This window comes from Gorilla gorilla, chromosome 8, assembly GCF_029281585.2.
Source record: "Gorilla gorilla gorilla isolate KB3781 chromosome 8, NHGRI_mGorGor1-v2.1_pri, whole genome shotgun sequence".
In the NCBI taxonomy this organism is placed as follows: Eukaryota; Metazoa; Chordata; class Mammalia; order Primates; family Hominidae; genus Gorilla; species Gorilla gorilla.
Window position 1 is genome coordinate 72,336,268 of NC_073232.2, and position 22,854 is coordinate 72,359,121.

The 22,854-nt window shown below is 57.0% G+C and overlaps 1 protein-coding gene across 5 annotated transcripts in view; it reads right to left on the reverse strand.

Annotated features, from left to right (window-relative positions):
- Positions 1-22,854, reverse strand: part of RET (ret proto-oncogene) — a 53,343-nt gene that overhangs the window by 9,687 nt on the left and 20,802 nt on the right. For 2 of the 5 annotated variants that reach the window (XM_004049293.5, XM_055352267.2), the window contains exons 2-15: positions 20,051-20,314; positions 18,142-18,429; positions 15,553-15,794; positions 14,179-14,374; positions 11,517-11,716; positions 9,277-9,535; positions 8,509-8,634; positions 7,771-7,881; positions 7,059-7,178; positions 5,998-6,254; positions 3,993-4,140; positions 2,245-2,352; positions 975-1,189; positions 457-579 (exon numbers count right to left, since the gene is read on the reverse strand). In XM_004049293.5, the coding sequence (XP_004049341.2) occupies positions 457-579; positions 975-1,189; positions 2,245-2,352; positions 3,993-4,140; positions 5,998-6,254; positions 7,059-7,178; positions 7,771-7,881; positions 8,509-8,634; positions 9,277-9,535; positions 11,517-11,716; positions 14,179-14,374; positions 15,553-15,794; positions 18,142-18,429; positions 20,051-20,314 (2,657 nt within the window). Of the gene's footprint in view, positions 1-456; positions 580-974; positions 1,190-2,244; positions 2,353-3,992; positions 4,141-5,997; positions 6,255-7,058; positions 7,179-7,770; positions 7,882-8,508; positions 8,635-9,276; positions 9,536-11,516; positions 11,717-14,178; positions 14,375-14,973; positions 15,531-15,552; positions 15,795-18,141; positions 18,430-20,050; positions 20,315-22,854 lie in introns of those variants that run through there. The other 3 variants (XM_055352269.2, XM_055352268.2, XM_055352270.2) reach the window with 2 other exon arrangements.

Genomic DNA, 22,854 nt, shown 5'->3' on the forward strand with positions numbered 1-22,854 from the left:
TCCAGCCCAGTGTCCAAGGCCCCTGTGCGGGAGAAGCCTCACTTGTAAAGCAGTTCATTCCTTTTTGCAAAGAATGACGATCCTGCTAATTTCATCCCACCCTTCTTTGAGAAAAGAGCTAAGGTCATATCAGAACGGTGACCTTTATTCTGCAGAAGAGGACTGTTAGTTCCGCAGCATGAGGTGGCCTCTGAAAAGTGCGGCAAGGGCCTCAGGTCAGTGTGCTGCCGGGGAGGGGTGCCCTGGAGGCCCTGGAGGAGAAGGACATGGCAGAGGCTGAGCGGAGTTTTAATTGGGATTGGGGACCCAGGGTCAGAAAGATTTGGGGTGAGGGCTATAAAAAGCTTAGAGCTCCACTAATCTTCGGTATCTTTCCTAGGCTTCCCAAGGGCACTGCCTGCCCCATGGTGCACCTGGGATCCCTGGGAGCCCCGCCTCATCCCCGGGACTGGGCACCTTGCTCCTCTTCACGTAGGAATCCTCTTCATAAACATCTCGGGACAAGCCGAAATCCGAAATCTTCATCTTCCGCCCCTCAGCTACCAGGATGTTTCTGGCTGCCAAGTCCCGATGAACGAGCTGTGAGGAAAAATAGCACGAGTCGTCAGGCCATGGCCAGGCAGCAGCGGTCACTGGCTCAGCCTGGTGTGACCAGCAGAGGGGTGGTGTGTGGCCCGGGTAGCGGCCTGGTGAGACCTGGGCCGGGGGTGTGGCATGGCAGGGGCGTGGTGGAGTCAGGGTGTGGCATGGCAGGGCATGGTGAGCCATAGCATGGCATGCCATGGCAGGGGCATGGTGGGCTAGAGTGTGGCATGGTGGGGGGGTGGCAGGCCAGGGTGTGGGTGGCAGGGGCATGGCGGGCTAGAGCGTGGCATGGCAGGGGCGTGGCAGGCCAGGATGTGGGTGGCAGGGGCGTGGTGGGTCAGGGTGTGGCCTGGCTGGGGCTGGCTGGATGCAGAGCCATATGCACGCACCTTCATCTCGGCCAGATACTGCATCCCCCGTGAGATCTGCCAGGCAAATGAGATGAGGTCGCCCATGGTGAGGGCCCGCTCGTCCGGGTGGTCCAGGGAGCTGGAGTTGCGGCTGCCTCCACTGCCCAGGTAGCCAGGCCCCACTTTGCGGCTCTCGCGGAGGAAGCCCCGCAGGGAGCCGTATTTGGCGTACTCCACGATGAGGAGGAGCGGGCCTGGGGGCGGAGAGAGGGGGCCCTGGGCGTGCGGGTCAGGCAGCTTGGGTCTTCCAGTAGCCAGGGGTGGGAGGCCGCAGGGCCCCCAGGCCCGGCCACCCAATGAGTAAGGGGGTGGACACAGCCCTGCCTCAGGCAGCACCGCTGCAGCTCTGTGGAGAGCGGAGACCTTGAAGCCTCAGCTTTCTCTTGAACCACTTGCTCTCTGCCTCCTGCTGCTCGTGTGGGTGGCTCCTTCTCGAGGTGCCTGAGGCAGGCGACACTGCCCTGGGAGGCACCCCTCCCTGATGCTAGGATGCCACGCCTTTTTGCCTCCTGGGTCCTGCCCCAGTGCAGGCTGGGGATGTTGATGGAGGCAGAGGCCTGTGCAGATGCAAGGGTTCCTGCCTGGCGCTGGGCTCTGCACACAGCCTGCTCCCTGTTCCCGCCTGTCCTGCCCCAGGCCCAGCCTCCAACTCTACTGGTGCCGAACACAGTGCCTGCTGCGCACTCCCGGTGTTTCCCTATCCCTCTCGCACACACCCACACACGCATGCTGGGAAGCCCCTGAGCAGCATGGTGGTTTGGAAAACCAACAAACCAGGCTGGTCTCCTGGGTCTTTATCTGAGAAACGGTGACAATGTTCCTGCCATGCTGGGCGGGGCTGGGGTCACCTGAGGTCACAGCACACCTAGTGCCCTGTGGTGCCCTGTGGTACCCAGGGTACCCTAGTACCCAGGATGCACTGTCCATTCCTAGAGCTCCCTGCCCCACGGGCCCAGCCCCGAACTGGGTGAGGACACATGGCAATGTCACACCAGAGACCTCTGAGTAGCCCTGTGGGCCCAGGGAGTGCCGCTAGCATGGGGCCCCTCTGATGGAAAGTGACCACTCAGCCCGTGGACTCAGCTAGACACAAGCTCCAGGCTGGGGCCTGAGCCAGGCTTCCAGAAAGAGGGAGAACAGGAAACAGGGCAGGAGCAGTAGGGAAAGGGAGAAAGAGGGAGAACAGGGCTGTATGGAGCCCCCAGCCTGGGTGCAGTGGCTGCCCACCTCACCCTGCAGCTGGCCTTACCATCCTGGCTGCAGGCCCCATACAATTTGATGACATGTGGGTGGTTGACCTGCTTCAGGAGGTTGAACTCTGACAGCAGGTCTCGCAGCTCACTCGGGGAGGCGTTCTCTGAAATGCAGCACAGAGCAGGTTGCAAACGATCGCTCCTGGAAGCCCCTTCCATGACCATACCAGGTCAGGATGGACCTGCATCGCCTTGCCCAAGTTCAGACAGAGAGGCCTACAAAGACGATGCTGCTTGAGGCTTCTCCCAGCCTTTGGGGTCAGTGGACAGGGGCCTCATCCACCCTGAGGAAGAAGCACCCTGAGGAGCCAGCATCCACACATGCCGGATCTTTCCCCAGAGTGTCCCAGGGCTGGGCCACCTGTGTATGTGGCATTATGTTCCTGTAGTCGTTGTCTTTAGAAGACAGTCGTCCACAGAAATTCCCCGCATTAATCCTTCTGGAAAGGTGAGGGGTACCCACACACCCACTTGTGGGGAGAGGCCCTGGAGAAGGTGGAGAGCCATGAAGGAGGTCCACACACCGCGACCAGGCTCCCCATTTCCTGCTCCTGTCTGAGATGGCCAGCCTGGAGTCCAGGCATCTCCCGTGCTGCTGATGTATCCGTCACAGACACGTCAGCAGCTCACACTCCGTTAGTTACCAAGAAGACCCACATTAGCACCTGAGATAAAGCAGTGTTACCAGTGCACTGCACACCTGACATTCTGGCTTATTCTTAATGAACAGCATGACTCCCCAGAGAGTCTAACTGTAGAGGCATGACAGAAACAGGACGAGGCACCACAGGGATCACCTGCCCAGCACATGCGTCCCGATGGTGGCCAGAGCTGTGCTGGAATGCCCAGCAGGTGCCTGGGCCTGAAGGTATTCCAAGAGTTAGAACACATGGCTAAGCCATCCCTCCCAGGTCAGCTGTCCCACTGCCCAGCTGTGCCGTGCCACCTCCTCTGTCCTGAAAGGTTGTCTGGAAGGGAGAGGACAGTTGGGAATTGGGGCCCCAGGACCCCTTGGACCAGGTGTGGGCGGCCTGGGGCTGTGCATGGCTGCAATGGAAATCCAAGGGTCTCCCTGTGCCCCTGGAGAGTCCGGGGTTTTATTGGCTTGGAGGTGAACCCAGTCTGGGGCTGGGTAGGCATCTGGAAGCACCCTGTGCTGTGCAACCCCCGACTACTGCAAATAATTGTTATGTACATCAACCACTCTCCCTCACCGCCATTCAGCCTGGCTGTTCACAGGGCTGGGGCCTGACCACAGAAGAGGGGGCCACTCAGTGCAGTCGCATGCCTGTGTGGGTAGGTGCATGTGCCCATCGAGAGCCAAACTTGTGGCATGACTGGGCATGCAGGCCAGACAGGCCCATGGGGGTCTCTCGAGATTGAGGGCCAGTCCTTACTGGTGGTCTCTTCACCAGGACCCCAGGAGACACTGGGCTGAGAGGAATGAATGGGGCAGACTGGAGTGAAGACAGCTGTCAGCTCAAAATCAAAGGGCTTTTTAAATGTTTAAAGCTTAGATCTTCAGTGGCACTGGCACAGCAGCACCTCTAGAGCCTTCCAGGGAGAGCAAAGTCCTCACTCTGCTTCTCTAGGCCCAAGTGGCCCATGGTAGGGGTCCCCCAACTGCAGCCGCTCTAGAATAGCAATGGGGGCTCTCCAGGGTCCCATGCTGGGCAGGAGGGGCCTCACCCGACCCCGCCCCGGAGACTCCCCCAGGGGCACTGTGCCTGTGCCTGCCAGGTACCTTTCAGCATCTTCACGGCCACCGTGGTGTACCCTGCTCTGCCTTTCAGACGGAAGGCCGTTGCCTTGACCACTTTTCCAAATTCGCCTTCTCCTAGAGTTTTTCCAAGAACCAAGTTCTTCCGAGGGAATTCCCACTTTGGATCCTCCTATGTTGGAAATGAGGGAAGGGGGAGAAGAGGGGAGAAAAGTGTGAGGATGACAGGAGAGGAAGAAGGCAAGACCCTTAAAGGAGGCCCCATGGACAAGTTCCAATGTGCAGAGAACTGGCTGTCATCTGAGCCAGCGGCAATGCTGCCTGTCTCTGCTCAGGGCAGGACCCCACAGCCAGGCCCCCGAAAGCTGCTACATGACAGGTGTGGTCACAGCATGGCTTGGACTCAGTACTTCGACCCTCTCTGGTTCCTGGTCTACTGTCTCCCCTGACCCCTGCCCCAGGACTAAATGAGCACCAGGCCCAGCCCAGGACCTCCGGCTACAGTGGAAGTGTCCAGGGCAACTTCTCTACATAGCCATCCCTGCAAAGAAAGGCGCCACCATGTTCCGCCTCAGAGTGTGGAAGCACTGCTCCTCCAGGGCTGCCACTGGCCCTCACACACCCGCTCACCCTGCCTGCTGGCACTACCACCCTGCCCTCCCACCAAAGTTCTATCCACACATTGGGCCCACTTGGGACTGCTCCGGATGCCTTCCCAGACCCCCACCCTGGCCCCCAGTACTTGAACTCCGACCAGGGAGGCCAAAGCCTGCCATGATCCAGGAACCCTCCCTTGATGTGCCAGCTCTGGGCATCCATCACCCCAGGTCTCCTGCTCCTGGGCTGTCCTGGTCTGGCCCCACATTCCCTGGGAACCCACAGTCAAGGTCAGTGTCGACATTGCCATGGCTTCCCTGCCGCTGTCACCTCCACAGCTGGCACTGGAAACCCGTTTACCACACTCCAGAGACTGCAGTAAGCACATGAGGGTGACATCAACCTGATCCTCTCAAATATTGAGGTTGAGTCATGGGTCCAAGACCTGGTGCTGATGAGTGTGACTCTGGAGCTGACTGGGGTTAGGGTGGTGGTCTCTGCCAGCAGCAGCCCAGACCAGTGCGGCCTTCCTGGGCAGCCTCACACAAACCCACTGGGTTTATGAAGGACTCTGGTGGCTCATCCTAGAGCCCTGCCATGAGGCTAAGCTGCAGCCGGGCCAGGATGGGGACCACCAATTAGGAAAGCTGGTGGGGAAGCGGCAGTGGCCACATCTGGGAAGGCCTCCTTGGCCCACACCCTTACCGAGGGCTGGGTGTTGCCTGAACAGAGGCTCCAGGGCCGAGGCCTCAGGCTGAGCTGCACTGTGGGATGTGGCCCCTCCCAGGAATCCCAGGCCACCTCCCAGCCTGAGATGGGAACTGCCAGGGCCCTGTGGCCACTGGGTGCTCAGCTTCCTCCCTGGAGGCTCCTGCCGAGGAGCTATTCATGCCACCATAAGCTGCGTGGCTCACCGTTCACTCACACCCTTGGCTCTGAGCCTCTGTTACTTCCAGAACTGGGCTTGGCTTCCAGCGCCCTGGACAGTGCTAGTAGGAACACTGAAGGGGCAGGCCACCACCAGAAGAGGGCAGAGGCACCACACAGCAGGCCTGGCCGGGACAAGGAGGCTCCAGGATACTCGGCACAGCCTGGAGGCTCTGAGTAGCACATGCAGACCTGCAGGCCAGGCTCCCCAGAAAGGCACCCCCCTCTGACTTCAGTGCCCCTCCATCCACACTGCTGCTCCCCTGCCCGATGCTGTGACCCTGACCACTGCCTGTCACCTGGATGGGAACGGCACCTCATCATAGTCCCACCCCACAGACTGTCCCCACACAGCACCCTACAGAAATGGGGGCAGAACACAGGCCTCGTCTGCCCAGCGTTGGCAACCCCTCACAGGATGGCCTCTGTCTCCCCAGCTGGCCTCCCTCCCTGGAAGGCAGCTGGGGAGGGCAGGGGATCTTCCCTGCCCTGCAGGGACCCTCACCGGGATCTTGAAGGCATCCACGGAGACCTGGTTCTCCATGGAGTCCAGCGAGGGCCGGCGGGCACCGGAAGAGGAGTAGCTGACCGGGAAGGCCTGGGTGGGCCTCCGGAAGGTCATCTCAGCTGAGGGGATGGGTGGCTTGTGGGCAAACTTGTGGTAGCGGTGGATGCAGAAGGCAGACAGCAGCACCGAGACGATGAAGGAGAAGAGGACGGCGGCTGCGATCACCGTGCGGCACAGCTCGTCGCACAGTGGATCTGTGGGTGGGGGTGGTGTGAGGCTCGGCACCGCCAGAGGCTCGGCACCACTGGGTACAGGCTGCGTATGCTCTGCCTCATGGCTCTCCAGCCTGCCGTGTCTGCGCCAGCTGGGAAGTGGCCGTGGAGGTGTGGGAAGGCCTGAGAACACCCCATCGAGCATGGGTACTGCCATTTACTGCCCCCTCCTAGACCACTATTGCCCTCTTACAGATGGAGACAGAGGCTTAGAGAGGCTGAGCAGCCTGCCAAGGTCACACAGCAGAGGCTACGCTCATTACACCAGCTGGCACTGGAGGGCTGGCAGGGGAGGTCAAAATTTTCCTCTGTTCCAAATGTCTTCGGCATTTTCTTTATGAAAATGCTAAGTGGCTAGGGACGTAGGGCTATATAATACCAGAAAACTCAATGACAGAAACGTGTCCCTATGCTCAGGCAGAACAGCACCCCTGAATGTAGTCAGTATGGCTGTGCCACCCACCATACCTGCTGACCTTGAAATGTCTTCCTGGGTGGGTCCCAGCTGCATGGTCACAGGGACAGTGACTTGTCAGGCTGACAAGTTGTTTGGTGGAAGAACTGCTTTTCTGGCCTGTCCATCATACAACTTACGGCCAGAAGACACTTTACAGGGGCCCTGGCCCCTCTCCTGGGTGGAGTAACAGAGGCCCAGAGGGAGGGAGGGAAGTTTCATGGGGCCCACTCGCCTCCCAGCAATTTCCTCCCTTGTTGGGACCTCAGATGTGCTGTTGAGACCTCTGTGGGGCTGGGAGGTGGTGGTGGTCCCGGCCGCCACCCACTCACCCTGGATGTCTTCGGGCTCGCAGAAGCACTTCTCCTCCTCAGGGAAGCAGTTGCAGGTGCCATAGCCAGCTTTAATCCCCCGGGGCTCCCCAGGCTCGTGTCCCCCGACAATGCTGCCCCCTGAGGGCAGACGTAGCCCACTCAGCCTCCTGGGGCGCCTGACCACCCCAGGCCCCCATATTTCGAGGGCAGTGTCCCAAGGAGCCCCCTCCCCAACTGGTGTCGCAAGCATAGGCCCACGGAGGCCAGGGGCCCAGCAGCTTGGCTTAGCCGGGCAGGGCTCGGTCACAGTGCCTTTCTGAAGCCATGGGTGAAGCCAGGCCCCCTCCTAACATTTCATCTGAACAAAGGACTCTGTCTCCAAAACTGGAGCCTGGTGGCCTGACCCGCACATTGCAGTGTCCCTTGTCTGGCTCAGGGCCGCACTTTCCCTGTCAGTGTCCCTACTGACCATTCTCTGCTTCTGAAATCTGTATGTGCCGACTTCTGGGACCTCAGCAGGGGCCTGGACAGTCTGTGGGTCCCTGCCTTCCCCCTGTCCCTGACCCTGCCTGCTCCCTCCCCATGGCTAGGGTGATGCTGAAATGCACAGGAGGCTCAGCTTGATGCATAAAACTGACAGCCCTGGCAACTCTGGCTGAAGTGCCTGTGGGATCCAGGTTTCCCCTACTATCTCCTACCTGTTCCCATGCCCTGATTAAACCCTGCTTACGGAGGCAGTCCTGAGGGCAAATGTTGATGTCTTGGGTCTCCACAACATCGCAGTGGCCGTCGGGGCAGGTCTTGGTGCCGGGAGAGCAGGTGGAGAAGTTCCTGGTGATCCCTGCACAGGACACACAGCAGGCTGTCACCCATGTGGGAGCCCCGCCACACGCCCCCACCACCTCCTAGGCAGATCCTGCCCCTCTAGGGAGGAGCAATTGGAGGCCTGAGTAGGGAAACACCATATACAGAGCCTTGCCAGCGGAAGCATCCTGGGGAGCCATGGCTTATGGGAGAGGAGGTATGGGGGGTTCCTCACACAGGTGGCCCTTACAGCAAAGAGGCCGGGACCCTCTCAGGGCTGCATGGTGAGGGCCCCTCATGGTGGTGGGCACACCCAGGCTGGCCTCTGGCTGATGCAGACAATGAGTCCCCTGCCCACACCACATCCCCTGGCCAAGGACCTCCCAGAAAAGGCCATTCTGTCCCCAGCACATCCCAACTTTGGTTCAGACCTTCCCAAGTCCAGAGTGAATCTGGCCTGGGGACCATTCACTGTACTCACAAGCCCTCTCCCAAGCCCTGCACTGCTGCCCGCTATGCTGGCATCGAGAGCCACATGGGGGATGAGGTGCCAGAAGCAGACCTGGAGCAGGGAGAGCCACCCCAGGCTGGCAGGGCCCCAGGACCCCGTTTTCACCGGTGCCGTCGCCCCTGCAGGCCTCCCTCGGGCGTTTCCAGGGCCTACCTTTGCCATCTCCTTGCCTCCACTCACACCTGCCTGTTGGGGAGCCCAGGCCGCCACACTCCTCACACTCCAGCCGTCTCTTGCTGACTGCACAGGACAGGGGGCAGCCTGCCTCCTCGGCCACATCTGCAGGTGGCAGACAAGCAGGGTCACAGGGGGCTGGCCTGGGCCCAGCGTCCAGCTAGTGCCCAAGGACAGGGAACAGCACCAGCTGAGCTGCCCACGGATGGAGCCCAAGGGGACCAGAGTGACAGACCCAGGGCAGCAAAGACAGTGCCAGGAGCACAGGGCGCAGGGCAGGGTACAGGACATCATGGCCACAAAGCAGGGGTCACCTGGGCTGGGGTAAGTACAGGAGGAAGGATGTGAGGGCAGCCAGATTCGGCCAACGACGCCCAGGACGCCCTGTGGGACCTACATTTCAGATACACAATGAATGGCATGAATGGCAGCTGTGTCAGCATGTTCCTAAGAGGGCATGGATGGACCTGGAGGTGTGTCTTTCGAGAAGCTGCAAAAGTTGCATGGAACACACCTATACCAAAAAACTGCTTGTTGTTTACCCAAAATTCAAATTTAACCAAGGTCCTGTATGTTATCTGGAAGGAGCAACCATTTACTGCTGGGTCACTCAGGGTGAAGCTGGTCCATGCCTTCCCCACTCCCCAGCTAAGCCTTGCAGCTGTACTGCTTTTCTCAAAGGGCAGGAGGCCCAGGCTCCAGAAGCCCCCAGGACCCCGACCCTCCCTCCTTGGAGCAGGCACTCACATGACCCCTCCACCGTTACAAGCAGCTGGGCCTGGGCCTGCCTGGAGGTCTGCTGATCGGTGGCCACCACCAGGTAGTGAAGTTCGGCACACTTGGGCCGCCGCAGAGCCTTGGTGTCATTCACAAACAGGATCCCCGAGGTGTCCTCGGCTGAGGTGACCACCCCTAGCGTGCTGCAGTTGGCGCCAGAGGAATGCAGCTCGTACTGGACGTTGATGCCACTGAACGCCTGGCAGTTTTCCACACAGACTTTCCCGATCTAGGGGGGCACAGGGGAACACCTTAGCCAGGCAGCTGGACCGGCCTGTAATGGCCTGAGGGTAGAGATTCCCACACAGCCTAAGTCCTGGAACAGCCCCCAACAGGGCCTGGAGACAGCAGCCCTCCCGAGCACCCTGTCCTCCACCCCTCAGAGCCTGCATACCCACCCACCTGCCCCGGCCCTGCCCTGCCCAGCTCCACTCAGGCCACATGTTACCAGCTGCCCCTGTTCCTGGGAGCTGGAGGTCAAGGCAACCCAGGGCCTTGAGGTTCAGTTTGGTGGCAGGAAAAGCCCCAGGCAGGCCCTGACTCAACCCTTTACTCCCCTTTCCTTCCTCACTCAGACACCAAGGCTGCCGGAATGTCTCCCAGGCTCCTCCCTGGCTGCTCCCAGCTGCCCCAGCAGTGCTCTGGGGACCCCTCACTCCTCCCTCAGTGCACAGGGTTTAGAGGTCCACCCTGCCCTTGTGTCCCCTGGTCACAGCACTGAACCCCAGCCACAAGACTCGGGAGCATGGTTGCCCCAGCCCATGCAGGACCAGGGGGCCTCCCTGGGACTTTGAGCAGAGCCTCTGGGAAAGAGGGGCCTCTTCTCCTGGGGATGCCAGGCTCTGGGACTTTGACCAGAGCCCCTGGGAAAGAGGGGCCTCTCCTGGGGATGCCAGGTCCTGGAGTCAGGCAGCTGAATTCTTTCAACCTCTTGGCAACTCTTGCAGTTGCTTGAAACCAAAAGTTCCACGGATGGTGAGACGGGGGCGGGCCAGAGCAGGGCTGGGCTCTCCCAGGCCCACACGTGACCACAGCAAAAACCAGCCTCCTGGGCCTCCTCACTTTCCCCTACAAAGCCCACTTCCAAATTCTCATGTGACTCTCAAAATTGTCCAGGGTTCCTGTCCCTAATTCACAGCTTTACAAGCTGGGGAGAAGGGTGAGACCACAGTGAGGCTGAGGCTGGACTGGGATTCAGGCCCCCGTTGCTCCTGAGCCTGACAGAGGGCAGATGACCCAACTTCAGCAATGCCTGCTCTTGCCCCGCCCCCCATGAGACCCCCCGGGGCCCTCTGTCTTGTCGCCCCTCTGTCTCTGATCCCACTCCCATTAAAGGCCAAGGGGGTGGTCGGGGAGCTTAGATATGTCCAAGGGTGGGCTCCCTCGTGGGCTGGACACGGGTGGCTGCCAGGAGCTGATGCGGGCACAGAACCACCCGAAAGAACTGGTAGATGGCCCCTGAAGAGGAGGCGCCACGGGCTGCTCTGCAAGGGAGAGCGGCATGTGAGAACATGCGTGCTGCAGTTTCAAGTCAACTTAATAAGTGCTTACGAGAAACATCCCAGAAAGAACACCATGATGTGCAACGCTGGCGCCTATGGGTAGAAGGGATCACGCCTCATGCCTCATGCCTCATCTTCTTTAATGAATATTTATTACTTTTATTTCTTCTATTTCTAATCATTATTTTCCAAAGACAATATAAATATACGCTTTCTAGCAAACCTAGTTACAAAAAGTAAAAAATGGAAGCGTTTCCTGCCTACCCCTGAGGGCACCACTGTGGACAGCACTGTGATCTCTGCACACTTGCAGATCCCTGTCAGGGAAGATCTACTTTTGCACAAAGGGAGTCACGTGGGACCAACATCTCTGCAAGCCACTCTCACCAATCCACCAGGAAGATTCTTCCGAGTCACCATATGCAGATTTACCCAGCATTGCTCTTGCATTTTTGAAAATACATTTTAAAGATACCAAGAATGGAAAGGGGAAAAAAAGAGAGGCCCAAGGAGCCCCCAGCCCTGCCCACTGTGAGCTCTCCCAGGCCTCTTCTGCGCACACAGCTGTACCTCCTGGCCCTGGGCTCAGGACTCCACCCAGTCTACTCTGTGCTGGTTGGGCCAAGAGGCAGTGTCACCTGCCTCCCTGTGCCCCCATGTCCCTTGGCCCTTCAATCTTCCCCAGACAGGCAATAGATATGGGCTCACCTGGGCAAATCGGCGAGCCCTCCTGCTCACGGAGAGGGAGTAGGTACTGGGCAGGTGCAGGCTGACCGGCAGCACCGACACGTTGAAGTGGAGCAAGAGGACGCCCGCTCCTGGGCCCTGGAAGTCTGAGTCATTGACCAGCACCGCCAGCTGCATGGTGCGGTTCTCCGAGATGGAGAGGTTCCGGTTGAGAACCAGCCCTGCAGGTAGGGGCACAACAATGACCACCGAGCTGCTCTGGCTGCTTCCTCATGTGTAGCACACCTCTTCCCAGACACAGCCCTGCACACACACTGGTGCAAACAGGCACTTTCACACATACAGTGCCATGCAACAGGCCTGGGGCTGGTCCTAAGTTAGCACCAATGTTCAAATGTTGGGATTTACTGAACTGAAAGTCCAGGGAACCCTTCTCAATTTGAGGCAGCCTGTGTGTGTGTGCATGTGCACACATTGTATGGGGTGTCTGTGTGTATGATATGCTTGTGTGGTATGCGTGTGTGTGGTATGTGTAAGTGTGTAGTATGCATGTGTGTGGTGTCTATGCATAGGGTATTTGTGCCTGTGTGTATGGGGTGTTTGTGTATAGAGTTGTAAACTAAAACTAAAATCTTGAGTCCCCGGACCAACTGAATAGATCCCCTCTTGGCCAAGGGGACACCAGAAAAACCTTAAAAACAGAATTCTGGGCCATGACAGGAAGGCAGGGTGGACTTGCCTTATTAGGCCCTCTTCCTGCTGGAGTTTGGACACAACTGACCGGCATTAACATTAAAACAGAGATCATAAGACTGACAGATCGGACTCTTTGTGGCAGTAAGATACCAAATTATAAACAGGACCTAAGGCCATCCCAGGCAAGGGTTAAGAAACACCCTACAAACCATAACATTGGTTTTCTTTTTTGAGACAGAGTCTTGCTCTGTTGCATCTCATTGCAGCCTCGACCTCCCAGGCTCCAGCCATCCTCCCACCTCAGCCTCCCAGGTTCCTGGAATCCAGGCATGTGCCACCACGCCTGGCTAATTTTTTGTATTTTTTTTTTTTTTGTAGAGACAGGGTTTCACCATGTTGCCTAGGCTGGTCTCGAACTCCTGGACTCAAACAATCCACCCGCCTCGGTCTCCCTAAAGTGCTGGGATTACAGGCGTGAGCCACTATGCCTGGCCCATAAAATCTTGTTAAAAACCTTTTTTTTTAAAAGTTACCCAGGTATAACGTGGTTTACTTTCCATCCTGACCCTGTATAGCATCAGGCGACACATAGCAGGCCTCCTTAACATTCCTTTGTACTGACCTGAAGTCTTTAGGCAAAGCTTAACTCCTTCAACCAACTGTAAATTAAAGAATCTCTACATCTACCTCTAACCTGTAAGCCCCTGCTTTAAGATACTCTGCATTTTGGGGCCAAACCAATGTATACCTTCCATGTATTGATTTATGTTCTTGCTTGTAACTCCTGTCTCCCTCAAATGTATAAAAGCAAACTATAACTCCACCACCTTGGACCTGGGGACCACTTACTCAAGGCTTCTTGGGTTTGTGTTTTCTCCAGGCTGTGGTCACTCATCTTGGCTCAGAATAAACCTCTTTAAAATGTTTTACAGAGTTTCGTTTTTTGGGTAACAGGGTGTGTGTGTGTGTGTGTGTGTGTGTGTGTGTGTGTGTGTGTGAGACATGGGCGGTTAAAGGTCTACATTACCAAGGCCCTGGGAAGAACACACTAGAGCCCTCCAGACAGCTCCCCCAGAGCATGGCAGAACTACCCTCCACTGCAGGAACCTCCAGCAGACCCAATGAACCCGCAGGCCAAGCCCTGGAAGTCATGCCATCAGTGTACCTGCCACGTGCTGCCACTGTGGATCTCATGTGGTGGAAACAATGATGGGAGGGGCACTCTGGCACACAGGGTGTCCAGTGCCAGGGCAAGGAGGCTGTCTCCCCTCTGACAAGTGGGGCCTCCATAGGCTTGGTGAGGTGGGGAGGACTGAGGAATGAACAGGACCAGGCCAGGCAGAAAGGGGCGAAGGACCCATGGCCTGGGGTTCCACCAGACACAGACCCCAAATGCAGGTGGTTTATTTGGAAGGCGATCCCAGGAGAAATCAGCAGGAGGTGGCGGAGGGAGGCAGGAAGCAAGGCCGCTGCTGAAAGGTGCCCTGCAAGCAGGTGAGCATGGTGGCATGTCAGCAGTCAGGCAGGATAATGGGCTCAGAAGCCCTGACCTGGCTCGGGGCTGCTTCTGTACACCAGCCTGTTTAGCAGAGAGCTGCTGAGGCTGGAGCAATAATCCATAAGCACTTGGGACGCCTTAGGGGCAACGATGGAGTGCCAGGGGCTGGAGGAAAGCCTCAGGTGACATGTGTGTTTGCAGTCGGTGGTAAGCCCTGGTGAGGTCAGCATGGGGGGTGTGGTGGGGCCCTGCCAGGTTCGGCCATGGAGCAGCTCAGGGAGAGAGGTCCCATGGTGAAAGCCCTGCTGGTGGCTGGAGGGCAGGCCTGGCAGAGACACAGGAAGTGCTGGGCAGAGGGTGGAGGGGAAGTGGCTTGGGCCACAGAGGGCCATGCCAGGTGTGCATGTGTGTAGGGTGCTGCTTGCCCATGAAGAGCGAGCACCTCATTTCCTGGGGGCCTAGCCAGGCCATGCCACCAGCCCCTCTTACTATAGTCATGTACGGTCGCCCGCACGAAGCTGCCGTTGGCCTGGACCGAGGTCTCGTTGGGCCAGTGCTCCACCCGGAAGGTCTGCTGGGCCCAGGTGTCCCCGGGGAGCAGCGTGCTTGTGTACCGCCTCACCAGCTCCCCTGATGCAGGTACCACGTCTGCATCGAAGACACGCAGCGTGGCCACCACGGTGTCCTGCAGGATGCAGAGGGCGTTGGTCAGTGCAGGCGAGACGGGCCCCTCAGACCCCCCAAAACCAGAGACCTCAGGATGCTGCACGTCCCGCACAGCCCATAGGTGGACCAGATGTGTGCTGTCAGAGCCAGGTCTGGGGACAGTCTGACCTGGGTTCAAGTTCCCACGGGGTCACTGGCCAGCCTGGCCGTCACCTTCCCTGAGCCACTGAGCCTCGCCTGTGTAACAGGTACAATGCAGACCTCTTATAAGGAGAATTACAGCCGATGCCCAGGCACCCTGCTGGCAGGTCCCATCCAGGTCCCCAGAGAGCAGGATGAGCACCTCCACTCTCCCCTGAGGAAGCTGGGCCCTACAGGGTGAAGGTCAGGTCAAGGTCACACAGGAACAGATGGCAGAGCCGAGATCCGAGGCCAGGTGTACATCAGAGCGCTCTGCTCCAAGCATCCTCCTACCCCAGGCTGGAGGGGGTTGTGAGGAAAGCCGCTGGGCACCTGGGATGGCTTTGCCCACCAGGCCTCTGCTGTCACCCCAGGGAGGCCCACACAGCCTTTACTCACAAATTGTGCTTTCGGCCAGACCTCCTTTCCCTGACAAACCTGCACGTGGTGTGCCCAGAGAAGCGGAACAAGGCAACGCACTACCTCAGTCCCCACGCCCACTCTCCCACGGCCCCTGCGGGGTGGGCCGGCTGCAGGAAGGCCGAGGCCCAGCAGGTGGCGGTCGCGCTCCACCAGCGCGAGCCGGAGAAGGGCGGGGCGGGCGGCGCCGGAGGTGATCCGCCTTCACGTCCCTCTCCAATCCCCGGCTCTGCTCCTGGTCACTCAAGGGCCCTCCCGTTGGGGGCTAACTGCTGGTGGGAGGGAGTGCCCTCCCGGCAGATGCTCCCCGCCCGGGCAGCGCGCCGCGCCCGCCTGCAGCGGCACAAGTATGCCCCAGACGCGAGCCCTCGGGCCTCGTCCCGGTCCTTGCCTCCCGAGGCAAGGCCCAGCTGGGTGCTGGCAGGACTCCCCCTTCCCCTCCCCCTAGGACAGACGGCGCAGAGGAGGCGAAGGACAAATGAAAGCGCGAATGGTCGGCCACACAGTTGGGTGGCTACACGGACACTAAACCGACCGAGAAACGAACTGCGGCCGGAGACAGACACTGGGTAGGCCACAGCACGTGCGGACAAGCACCTCCTTCCGCTTGAACTCCACCACGGCGCTGGCGGTGTCGACGCCCGCGGGGAAGGTGGGCGCCGAGTCGTCCTCGTCGTACACGGTCACCGGGAAGGGCACCATCACCACCTCCTCGCGCGCGCCGGCGTGCACGGTGCACACGGCCACCAGCTCGTACTTCTCCCGCTGCTCGCGGTCCAGGGCCCAGCGCGTGCTCACCTCCAGGCTGTCCGGGGCGCAGCGGAAGGGCAGACCCTCACCTGCGCACCAAGCAGACAGGGGCCCCGCGTGATCACCAGCTGGGACCGGGCCAGCCGCTTTCCTCGGGAAGGGGGCTCTGCGGTCAGAGCGGGGCGCACACCACCGCGGCCCCAGGCCTCCCCTCCTCCGCTCTACAGGGGAGGGCAGCGCTCGGAGCACGAGTTTGCAGTTTGCAGCGACGACTGTGCTTACGAGTTTGCAGTTTGCAGCGATGACTGTGCTTACGTCCTGCTGCAGCTGCGTCCTCACTCGTGCTGGTTGGGAAGAGCCAGGACCAGGCACCCTGATCAACCAGTAGGGACTGGGACACCCCTCCGCCCACCTGGCCTTGATCAGGAGTGGCCTTGTGTGGGGAAGGGTGGCTTTGGCTCAGCCCAAGCTGCACTGCAGCCCTAGAGAGCAGCTACTGGCCTTGGCTGCTTTTTTTTTTTTTTTTTGACGGAGTCTCGCTTGTGTTGCCCAGGCTGGAGTGCAGTGGCGCGATCTCGGCTCACTGCAACCTCCAACTCCCGGGTTCAGGCGATTCTCCTGCCTCAGCCTCCCGAGCAGCTGGGACTACAGGCGCCCGCCACCATGCCCGGCTAATTTTTGTATTTTTAGTAGGGACGGCCTTTCACCATATTGGTGACCTTGGCTGCTTTTTAAAAAGTGTTAGTTTTTTTTTTTTTTTCAATTATGGAAGCAATATGTGTTCACTTTAGAGAACGTGAGAAAGCCACAATTCTACCACTTGAAAACAAACACAGTGGACATCTGGGGTATGATGTGACATTAACGCATAATGATTTCCGACCGCCTAGTGTGCATCTCCACTCTACACCTCCTTGTCCAGTGCGTCGCCTGGCTGGTCATCCTCTGAAGGCCGGATGTCGAGACAAAAGTGCATGCTCCCTGCCCTGCACGGCAGCTCGCGCTAGACTACATCGCCCCGGAAGCAGGGCCAGGAATCACAACACACTCTTCAACGAGCCTAACCTTGGATTTGTCCTCCAGAAATAATCCAGAAAAGGGGGCATGCTGAAGGCGGAAGGTCACCGCTGAAGACCCCACAACCCACCCCAAGGAGGCGGGGGCAACTCCACAAGCCTCCCAGGCAGAACCATGCCTTGCGCATGAATTACGTATGTGGGAAATGCTTATCATATAATGCTTTCCTCTGTTCAGTGTGATTACAAAAAACCCCCCACTAAACTAAATTTAATCACATAATTTTTAGTGAAAAAGGGCAGCATGCAAAAAACCAAGTGCTCCATCAACCATCTGGTTCAGACATCTATCCCTGCCCCAGAGAATGAAAGGAATCTGGGGAAGCATAAGTGATGGCTTTTCTTCCTTTACTGAGATTTTAATATTCTTGCCATGTTTGTGTGATAAAGTTAGTGTGAATTTAGGACACACTTGCCAGCGGTGCAGCCTCTGTGACCTGGTTGAGCCCCACTTCCTGACTTTCAGATGGTCAAATGGGGCCTCCCTGCACCTGGTCAGCTGCCTTCTCCCCTCTCCACTGGGATCCAGCTCATCCCACCCTCTGACTGGCTGCAGCTGCCTGCTTCTCGCCATGCCTCGGCTTCCACCTGTGTCCCGGCATCACACCCCACATCCTCCTGTTCAGAGGTTTCTCCTGTAGCCTTCCGATTTTCTCCCAGCTTCGCCCCTGAACCTTCCCACCCTAAACCATTCCTAACACAGTAGTCTGACTAATCCTTTTAAAACTAAGTCAGGTCCTGCCAGCACTCCCTCCCTCCAAAGTCTTCCATAGCTCCCCATGTTCCTCCGGAGAAAGCCCTGCAAGCCGCTCCCAGACCTGCCCCCTGCCCCAGGAACTATTCTGCCCCATCAGCCTCAGCTCTTCCCTGTCGCTCAGTGCACTCCAGGCACACGAGGGTCACACTGTGGTGCCCCTCCAAGGGGCTAGGCCTGCCTACCCGGCAACCTCCCACCTTTGCTCTGCTAGCCCCTACCCTGACCACCCAATTTACAATGGAGGAATGGAGGTCTCCTCGTCTGTTCCCCTCTTCCTCAGCGTTTCCCTCTTCCCAGTTTCCTCCCCAGCTAGCTCTTTCCAGAAGCCACCTGATTTCCTTGGCATGCTCAGACGCTCTGTCTGCCCCACAAGAATGAAAGCTGCAGGCAGGCAAGATTCCAATCCGTTGTGTTCATTGTTATATCCTTAGCTCCTAGAACAGTACCTGGCCCCTGGCAGGCGTGCAAGAGGTACTTCTGGAATATTGAATGAACTGATGGCATGAAGGTGAAGAATAAACCAGATGGCTTGTGTCAAGGGCTCGCAGAGCAAGACCAGCAGTAGCAGGCACTGTGGGGCAGCCCCACAAGGTCGGCACTCACCCTCCAGGAGCCTGTAGGCCACGCTGATGTTGGGGCACAAGAACTGCACAGGCAGCAGGCGGAACTGGTGGAAGGTGCCTGGGGGTCGGTTCTCCCGAATGCGGAAGGAGGGCCTTGTCTCTGGGAAGCAGAGCTCCCGGGGCTTGAGGGAGCTGCAGGCTGGAAAGGAGGTGTTGAAGAAGGAGAAGTATACGCGGGCACAGCCTGGCCACTGGCACTCGCCCTCACGAAGGGATGTGGGTGACAGGAAGACCTTGAGGTAGACGGTGAGCAGGGGAAAGCCGCGGTCTGCAGAGAGAAGTCAGGTCTGTGGGGGCATCGGCCACAGCTGCCAGGCAGTCGGGAATGGGGAGGAGGCAGGAGCTCCAGGGCTGGTGTAAACCCTGGTCCCCACCAAGGTCCACAAGGCTCAGACTGGTGTTCCAGCTCCGCCTGCTACCTCCTTACCTCTGCTGCACAGCCCTGCAGCCCAGAGCACCAATGCCCCACAGGCCTAGCTCTCATCATTCAGTTCTCGGCTTAGAGGCCCCTTCCTCAGGGAGGTGTGCTGAGCACTGGGTCTAAGGCTCCCCAACTCTGATGGTGGCAACTTCTCCAGTAAGGGGTGACCAGCAACCCCCCTGCCACACCCTCCTCAGGAGGTTTGGAGTGGCCGCAGACATACTTCCCCAACGCCTAGAGGGGGCATTTCCGGCAAGTTCCATCACCGAAGCGCCATAGCCATTTCAGCTGGGCTGCGAGGGCTTTCCCAGCCTCCATCTCAGCCCTAGGTGGGCGGCTGCTCCTCAGAGCTGCTCTTCCCATATACTCTGGCATTCTCTTTGCTTTTTGCTAGCCTGTCCCTCATTGCTCCAATCCCCTGTTGTAATTAATTCTTTACACAAACTCTCCCTGTTAAATTACCCTGTGGTTTCTTCCTCGACAGGAACTGGCTGTGCATGAAGCCTCTCCCCACCTTGGAGGGCTTAGGCCTCCTAGGAAATGCAGGCCCAGGGCAAATTCCACACTGGCCCCCACCCAGGGACTCCCATTCCTCAAGCTCCACCCTGGAGGCTCAGGATGAAGAGGGCAGCAACTAAGTGTGTAGAACCACGACCAACCTCAGATGCTGCCTCCTCCAGGAACTGCCTGGGCTGCACCGGAGGGAGCTGCCCACCCAAGTCCCCTCCCTCCCCTGCACCCTGGCTGTCCCTGGCAGATAGGCCTGGGTAGGGCAGGGATGCCTGCTCTGCATTCACAGCCTGAGGCTTGCCTCTCACCAGCAGACAGGGCTCAGGGTGGTTGTGAGGGCTGTGCAAGCCGTGGCCCTGGAGGGGTGCTAGGGATGGGAGCTACCAGGTGCAGCATCACCATTTCCTGTCACAGGGGCTCTGCTTCCCCCCCACCCCTCCCATTACCAATGTCACATGTGGCCGTGACTCTGGCTCTGACTGCTCCTCTTTCCTCCCTGGACACCTGGGACAGGCCCAAGTCCCTGCCAGGTACAAGGGCAGCCAGCTGCCGATAAGAAGTCAGGCTTTCCTTGGGAACTGCCGCTTCTCCAGAGAGTTGCAGGTCATTTGCTAAATCAAAACCTTGGGATTTTTCCAGCCCCACTTACTCCCTCTCTCGAAATCTCCTAATCCTTTTTAGCCCCACTGGAAGAGGGATTCGGGTCTGGCAGAAGAGTATACCCGGATGATTCCCGTGTGTCTCCAAACTCCTACAGCCTCACGCAGCCCTGCAGCTTGTCCTGGCTTCTCTCCAGGCTGGACACAGAGGCAGGCCAGCCTCACTTAACCCCTGACGCCTTCCACACCAGCGGTGGTGGGGAAGCCACGCCGAGCCTCAGTGTCAGTGGCTGTGATAAGGGCGGCTTGAGGAAGGGGTGGGGTGGGGCACGGGGTGGGTGTTGGGGCGGCTCCCTTACTGCGGACACTGAGCTTCTCCCAGGAGCTATGGTCCAGGCTCCGGTTAAGGTAGAGGAGGCCGGTGTCCTCCTGGATGCAGATCCAGTTGTTCTCATGCAGCCGTGTGCGGTACGTGCCGTAGAGATGCTGGCCCAGGCGGAAGCTGGGCACCTCCTCAGGGGCGTCCTGCAGGGCATGGACGTACAGCAAGGGCGTGCCGGCCGGCTGGTCCACATACAGCTTCTCCCAGTAAGCATCCCTCGAGAAGTAGAGGCCCAATGCCACTGTGGGAAGTAGGGAAGTGAGTGAGGGATGGTGAGAATAAGGCTTCTTCAAGGACAAAAAAAAAAAAAAAATCATTAATTTAAAATTCCGATCTTAGCAGGAGTTTTTCATCTCTGTTCCTGACAACATGAACACTAAATTATTTGTATAGTTACACACGGGCTAGAAAAGAACTGCTTTAAAACAGAAAAAGAAAAGGAAATGGGAAGCAGTATCCTCAGTGACAAGCCTATTCTCAATCATCCAAGCCAGAAGGGCACCTGAACCATACAGACTTCTCGACAGGTCACCCAGAGCCAGAGTGTTCAAGGGCAGGAGACACTGCCAGCCACGCGGGGCAGGCAACAGTTGCCAAAAAATGAAGAAAGCACTTTACAGGAAAGTCATAAATCTTTATCTAAACATACGCCTACCATATGACTCTGCAATTCCACTCCATTCATCCAAGAAAAGTGAAAACATACGTCTATCAAATGCCATAGTTGGAAATGGAAGGATGATTCACAGAAGCCAAGAGCCTAGAGGCCCTTCAGCAGGTGGATGAACAGGCAGACCGTGGTCCAGCCATGCCACAGAATCCTGCCCAGCAATGAAAAAGGATGAACTATGGATACATGCAAACACCTGGATGGGTCACACACACAAACCATGCCAAAGTGAGGAAGCCAGGCAGAGGAGAGCGCACATGGCATGATTCTGGACGGATGTTAGGCAATGGATCAGACTGGCTGCCTGTGGCAGGCGGGGGTGTGGGGGAGGTGGACAGATTGGGAAGGGCCACAGGGCACTTTCTGGGGAATGTGAAGGTCCCATATCCTGAGAGGGGTGCAGATCACGTGGGCATATTCGTTTGTCAGTATTGTGCAGCTAAGGTCCGTGCATCTTATCTATGTAATATTTATTTATTTATTTATTTATTTATTTATTTATTTTTGAGATGGAGTTTTGCTCTTGTTGCCCAGGCTGGAATGCAATGGTGCAATCTTGGCTCACCACAACTTCCACCTCCCGGGTTCAAGCGATTTTCCTGCCTCAGCCTCCCCAATAGCTGGGATTACAGGCATGAACCACCATGCCCAGCTAATTTTGTATTTTCTTAGTAGAGATGGGGTTTCTCCATGTTGGTCAGGCTGGTCTCGAACTCTCAACCTCCGGTGATCCGCCCGCCTCGGCCTCCCAAAGGGCTGGGATTACAGGTATGAGCCACCGTGCCCGGCCTATCTATGTAATTTTTACCTAAATAACTGAAAAATGAATCACTGAAGGTGCTGTGGACAGAGGCGTAGCTTCCTCGAAGAAGGCAGGATGCTGGCCTTGGCTGTGGCCGAGTGAGCCCAAGCAGGGGCGCAGTGCACTATGCTGCTGACTGTGTGTGGCCAACATTTCCCACAGTGGAAAGCTTTTAAAAGTTTTTGGAACTCATGTACATTGTCGGTGAGAATGGAAAATAATATACAGTTATCATGAAAAACAAGAAGGTAGTTCCCAAAAACTTAAAAATTGAATTACCATATGATCTACCAATCCCACTTCTGGGTACATACGCAAAAGAATTGAAAGCCAAGTCTCAAATAGATATTTACACACCCATGTTCACAACAGCACTATTCACAATAGACAAAAGGTGGAAGCAACCTCAGTGGCCATCAATGGATGAATGGATGAACAAAACATGGTCTATACATACAATGAAATATTCAGTCTTAGAAAGGAGGGAAATCTGGCCGGGCGCAGTGGCTCACGCCTGTAATCCTAATACTTTCGGAGGCCTAGGTGGGCAGATCACTTGAGGTCGGGAGTTTAAGATCAGCCTAGCCAACATGGTGAAACCCCGTCTCTACTAAAAATACAAAAATTAGCTGGGCATGATGGCAGGCGCCTATAATCTCAGCTACTTGAGAGGCTAAGCCAGGAGAATGGCTTGAACCCACGAGGCGGAGGTTGTAGTGAGCCGAGATTGTGCCATTGCACTCCAGCCTGGACAACAGAACAAGACCTGTCTCAAAAAAAAAAAAAAAAAAGGGAGGGAAATCCTGACACAGGCTATAACACTGATAACCCTTGAGCACATTATGCTAAGTGAAATAAGCCCATTGCAAAAGGATGAACACTGCATGATTCCACTTATGTGAGATCCCTAGAGTAGTCAAATTCACAGACACAGAACATAGGATGGTGATTGCTAGGGCTTGGGGGAGACAGGATGGGGAGTTAGTGTTTGATAGGGACAGAGTTTAAGTTTGGGAAGATGAAAAGTTCAGGGACGGAGGTGGTGATGGCTGTACAACAATGTGAATGTACTTAATGTCCCTGAAATGTATACTTAAAAATAGTTACACTGTAAATCATTTTTGTGTATATTTTTCCACAATAAAAAATAGTATGAATTTTTAAAAAGATGGATAGGCAAAAAATGCTTAAAATCCATTAAGAACCTGCAAATAGACTCTAGAATGCCCAAACAATACCAACATCCAAAGGAGACATTAGGAATACTGCACTTGTATGTAATCGATCTCTCTTTTTGATCAGTTTGCTC